This window comes from Pseudomyrmex gracilis, unplaced genomic scaffold, assembly GCF_002006095.1.
Source record: "Pseudomyrmex gracilis isolate BER0280 unplaced genomic scaffold, ASM200609v1 scaffold_1106, whole genome shotgun sequence".
In the NCBI taxonomy this organism is placed as follows: domain Eukaryota; kingdom Metazoa; phylum Arthropoda; class Insecta; order Hymenoptera; family Formicidae; genus Pseudomyrmex; species Pseudomyrmex gracilis.
The window spans coordinates 28,209-33,503 of record NW_018021690.1 but is presented as its reverse complement, the minus strand read 5'-3'; the positions used below and the strand labels follow the sequence as shown (position 1 = coordinate 33,503).

General features: G+C 29.0%; 1 protein-coding gene across 1 annotated transcript; it reads right to left on the bottom strand.

The window, feature by feature from the left end:
• Positions 1-3,959: 3,959 nt before the first annotated feature.
• Positions 3,960-4,970, bottom strand: LOC109861874. Its single transcript, XM_020441711.1, has one exon. The coding sequence runs from the start codon at positions 4,968-4,970 to the stop codon at positions 3,960-3,962; it is 1,011 nt and encodes a 336-aa protein (XP_020297300.1).
• Positions 4,971-5,295: the final 325 nt, after the last annotated feature.

The window sequence follows — 5,295 nt, the reverse complement described above, 5'->3', positions numbered from 1 at the left end:
TCTATATATAATTTTATGAANGTTACGGATATATTTTTCATTAATAATTATTCAAATAGTACAATGCAGAGTGATACATACGTTTGAGTAATATTACTGAAAAAGATATTCGACATATCATACAAAAATTTATTAGTTTCAAAATATTTTATTCATAGTCCAATGCAATGTATGCAACGTGTTAAATAGTAAATCACGTTAAATAACATATCTAACCTTTAGAAGACATAATAAAAACATTTGATATATATATAATATTGCTACTTGAAATGCAATGCAATATTACTATAATATTTTATTATTATATGTAAATGTAATATGTCGATAATATTATTATAATATTATATTATAATATCTAATATTACTAATATATTGCAATTTTACTGTGATACTGCAGTAATATTACGTGCTATATGGGTCCCTATCTCCCGAAAAAACGATTCTTGTTTATTTTACTAAAAAGGAAATAACTCCGGGTGTCTGCTCTATTAAGGTAGGGGAGCACATCATTAGATCTAGTACCATAGTCAAGTTCTTGGGTATTCGTTTTGACTATCAGCTTAAATTTACCGAACACATTGAGTATATCCGTCATACTTGTTTCAAAAAATTGAATATACTCAAACTCATATGTGGCATACGTTAAGCTGGTCCTCTTACACTTATAGTTTTATTTAAAAGTCTAATACGCTCAATAATTGATTATAATTGTTTTACCTATTTTCCTACTTCGAAACATTGTATGTTAAAAATCGAACGAATACAGTTTGCAGCTCTGCGGGTAGCTTTAAGCTACAGAATCAGCACCTCTACTAATATTTTATTAGGCGAATCCAAATGCCTGCTACTTCAAGACCGTGCTAAACTTCTATGTAACAAATTTCTCATTAAAAGCATGTCAACTAGAAGCAACGTAATGTAACACAGTGAACCGCCTCACATGTTCGCCGATCTGGTTGAAATGCGTAAATAGTTCCAATACTATACTTCTTCGCCAGATTGAAGCAATGCAAAGTTTCAGACATAACCTTAGACTGGAAAACAACTTCGCCCTTTATTTACATGATTATCAGTTTTCAATTGCCGAAACGGAAGTCAATACAGAGCTTGGTCATCTTCTTAAGACTTCTGATGATCCTAATGTCCTTTTTTTGCAACATCTGATCAAAAATCACGTAAATGAATGCGTTCGCTCGACTTGTTTTTCACTTGAATTGAACCTTTCTTCACTGATCTGCCTACACAAACATATGTCCTCCTTCACGGCGGAATGNATTGCAATCATCACCGCTCTTGAAACCGCTTTGAGATACTCTCAAGGCAGTACCTATATATATTCAGATTGTCTGAGTGCTCTTCTCAAAGCTTAAATAAGGGTTTTAGTAATATTAATTCTAACTTTCTTCTTTTTGATATTAGAAAACTCATAAATCACTTTATCTCTAGCTCTCGTAAACTCTTCTTTTTCTGGATTCCCATTCATAGTGCCTGTAACAAAAAAGTGGATATCTATGCAAAGGAGATAGCTCATTTAAGAACCTCTTGTAACATCTTGGTTCCTTCTTTCGATTTCTCATACATCTTTAGAAAACAGGCCAAAATTGAAACAGAAAGTCATCTGCTTGAAAAAGCTCAATTCAAGGAAACCAAGTTCTTTACATACTTCCACAATAGAAACTCCAAATCCTGGTTCTCTCATAAAAATCTTTCTAGAGACCTCCCCTAATAGGCACATTTGTGAAAATATTGCACAAAAATGGCATTATGAATGGCAACGATTTTGCAATGATTGCACTAAGATGATTCGCTATAACGCAACTGTTTTGTCGAAATAAAATTTTGTAAATAATATTTGTCACAAATTGCGAAAAAGTCGTTATACATTTTCACAATATATACCTCCAATAGGCAAATTGTGAAAATATTGCACAAATATGACATCATGAGTGACAACGATTTCTTGCATTTCTTCATATGCAATCATATTTCTACATATTTTAAACATCACATAGGGTAGATGTCCCAATTACTGCCACTTTAAGGCTATCGCGTAACTTTATTTTATTACATTAAGAGTTGTTTAATGTAAAAATGATTCCAGTTTAGTATATAATATTGCTTTTAACTTCTCTTTTATTGATAACAACTTTTTTATGTATTAAATATAAAAAATTAATTAATAATTGATTTAAAATACAATGAACTCTCCACTGACTCTATTACTGTCACCTTAAGTACATATAACTGCCACTAATATAACCGAATAACTGTCAGTACCATTAAATGTGACTCAATTATAGTCAGTCCTTTTCACTGAGACTTTATAATTGTCACTTTTTTATCCAAATCAGATTAATTGCTGCAAATTGAGTTTATAGGTAGTCGAAATTATCAATCGTATATTTTTATAAATAATTTATTTATATGCAAATGTAACAAATACAGTTTTAAAGTAAGTTATAAAGTCATAATTCTTGCTTAAAAAATTCGTAAGTTTCAAATGTTGAAACATTAAACTTAAAAATAAATTTTGCAATACAATTTGTTACATTTTTTGGTTAAATGTAAGACATAAAACTTTAAGTAGATAAGTTATAAATGAATACATTATTAAACTTTTAAATGTTGTAATAATAAATTTAAAAATAAATTTCTCAATACAATTGTTACATTTTTTTTTAAATGTAAGAAATAAAACTTTAAGTTAGTACGTCATAAATTAAAAAACTATTAAACTTTTAAATATTGAAACATGAAACTTAAAAGTAAATTTTGTGATACAATTAGTCTTTGGTTAATTATCAGTGTGTACTTGTCCATAAATTCTTCTTATGATTTTGTTGCGATTTTTTTTGCTGTCTTTGGTTTTTTTATTATTTTTTTCTTCTTTTTTTCTTCATCTTTCTCCTGTTTTAGTTTTTGTTTTTGCAATCGAATTTGTTTCTTAATCTTTTTTTCTTCTTCTTTTTTTATTTTTTAAAGCTCTTTTTCTAGTTTGTATTTTTTCCACTCATCACTAGTGATTACAGCGGGAATTGTTTCTGTCTGTCTTTTTCTTTTTTTAGAAGAGTTTTTTTCTATTTCTTTTTTTTGAAAAGTTTTGTTTGGCCAAAATAAAGTATCTTGGAATGTTGATATTGCGTGCAATTCACTGTCTTTATTAAACTTTTGATCTGTATTAAAAAAATCCGTAATGTCAGTAAGTGGCTTACACTGAATTAAAGATGTATTTTTATTTAAGATATCTACAGTATAGTTAGATACATTTTCGGACTCTTCTTTATCAAATATTTCGTCAAAAATAACATTTCCATATTCGTCTATAATGCAAACAGTATTTAAATCTATTTTTTGAAATTTATTTGGATCAAATAAGCTTAAATTGTTTTCTGGAACTTGGCTACTGCTTGGTTCTGTGTGAGTGATCAAATTATTGAAATTGTGTGCAATTGTTTCTTTTCTTACATCCATAGTAGTAGCAGCAGCATTTTCTTGCAACAAATTTGAACACAATTCTATTTGACTAGAACTTGCACAAACTTCTATACTATCTATAGATTGAGCTGAATCTTTAGATTTTAAATTTATTGTTATATTATTAACTATTTTAGATATTTTATACCATATTTTGAAAAGACTAGTATCTTCACTTTTACCATGTCATGTATCTGACTTTTGCCTTTTAAACTCTTGTAATGTGTCTGGCTCTATTTCTTTCTCTAAATATATTAAAAGTTCTTCATATTTTATATTTGTGTCCTGAATTGTATTTTCTAACTTTTTTTTATTAAAAATTTTATTAAAATCTAGTGCATCTATATTAAAAGGGTATAAGCCGCAAGCTCTAAAGCCATTTTTCAAAATTTCAGACAAATTTAAAGTTTCAAGAGTATATTTTAATAAGAAAGCAAAATCTTCTTTTCTGACACTTAATTGCTCATATTGATTACGATATTCATTTACTTTTTTTTCCAAGAACATTTTAAAGGCCCAAATAGAGCCACATCCATAGGCTGTAAAATGTGAGTAGAATTAGGCTTTAAAGCTATAACTTCAATTCCATTTGCAGAGCAAAAATAAGATAATGGCATAGTTAAATGTAAAGTATGTCCATCTAAGAATAATAATATTGGACGTGGTATATTGTTTTTTATTATCCGATTGTGGAATGTATTGGCTATGTACTCGAAAAATATTTCGCCTGTCATCCATCCGCTTTCTGAACGTCCAACTGCCCAGCCCTGTGGCAATTTTGTGTTAATATAACTTGGAATTCTCTTATATAATAGAATTATTAATGGTGGTGCCAATTGGCCAGTCGCATTCCCCATAATAAGTACACTTATAGATTCTTTTTCATTATTATCGACTATATTATATGCATTTTTGGTACCTTTTTCTATTAACACAGGTCCTCCTTTTGGGTTTAATAAAAAACAAGTTTCATCTCCATTAAAAATTCTTGATGGATCTATATTTGTAAGGTTTTTATCTTTTAAATAATTTAGAACTTCGTCAAACCATTTTCTTAATCCTGTCTCACTGATAATTGCACGACTGAATGTTAAATTTTCAGCAAGTCTTTGTGATACATTCTTGTGCCGACGCATAAAACCTTCGAACCAGTGTCGCCCTAGTCTATTATCCATAAATGAATTTTTTTGATTCAATTTTTTTACAAATAATTGCACGCTGTCTATCAAATTTGTCTTAGTTAAAGGAAATCCTTTCTTGCTACAGTGAAAAAGCCACTGAACTAATACATCTTCTTCCTCTTCCGTTAATATAGTTGCTGGTCCAGGTTTACCTTCAGAATATTTTTTATACTTTTTTGATACTAAAGTTGACCGAGGAATCCCAAACTTACTGGCAGCTACAGCAATTTTCATTCCTGAATTTATAGCTGTTAAAGCTAACTCAACATTTTCCTTGCTGTAGGAACAACGTTTCTGTGCATCTTTACTTCTCATTTTTATATCATTAACTTTTTTCCCGAATAGCTACATAAACAATAAAATAAAAAATGTATACAAAATATGAGTAACTATATATTACAAGAAATATATTTGCTAATTGAGCAAATAAATAAATTTATTACACTACGACGAACTTTTCACTCTTACTTCACATGTTAAATTTCAAGGTTGGAGTTACAGCTTTAACAAATGACAGTTATATGAACCTAATACCTTTTTTTGTTCCTATTACTGATGGCAATGATATGGACAAACCGAAGAATATTGTTCCTATTACTATCACCGTTAATTATTATAATTTAATAAGTGAATATCACTT

Bases quoted from the DNA above. Each gene is read 5' to 3' on its own strand.
- LOC109861874 (XM_020441711.1), bottom strand. From the start codon at position 4,970: ATGAGAAGTAAAGATGCACAGAAACGTTGTTCCTACAGCAAGGAAAAT.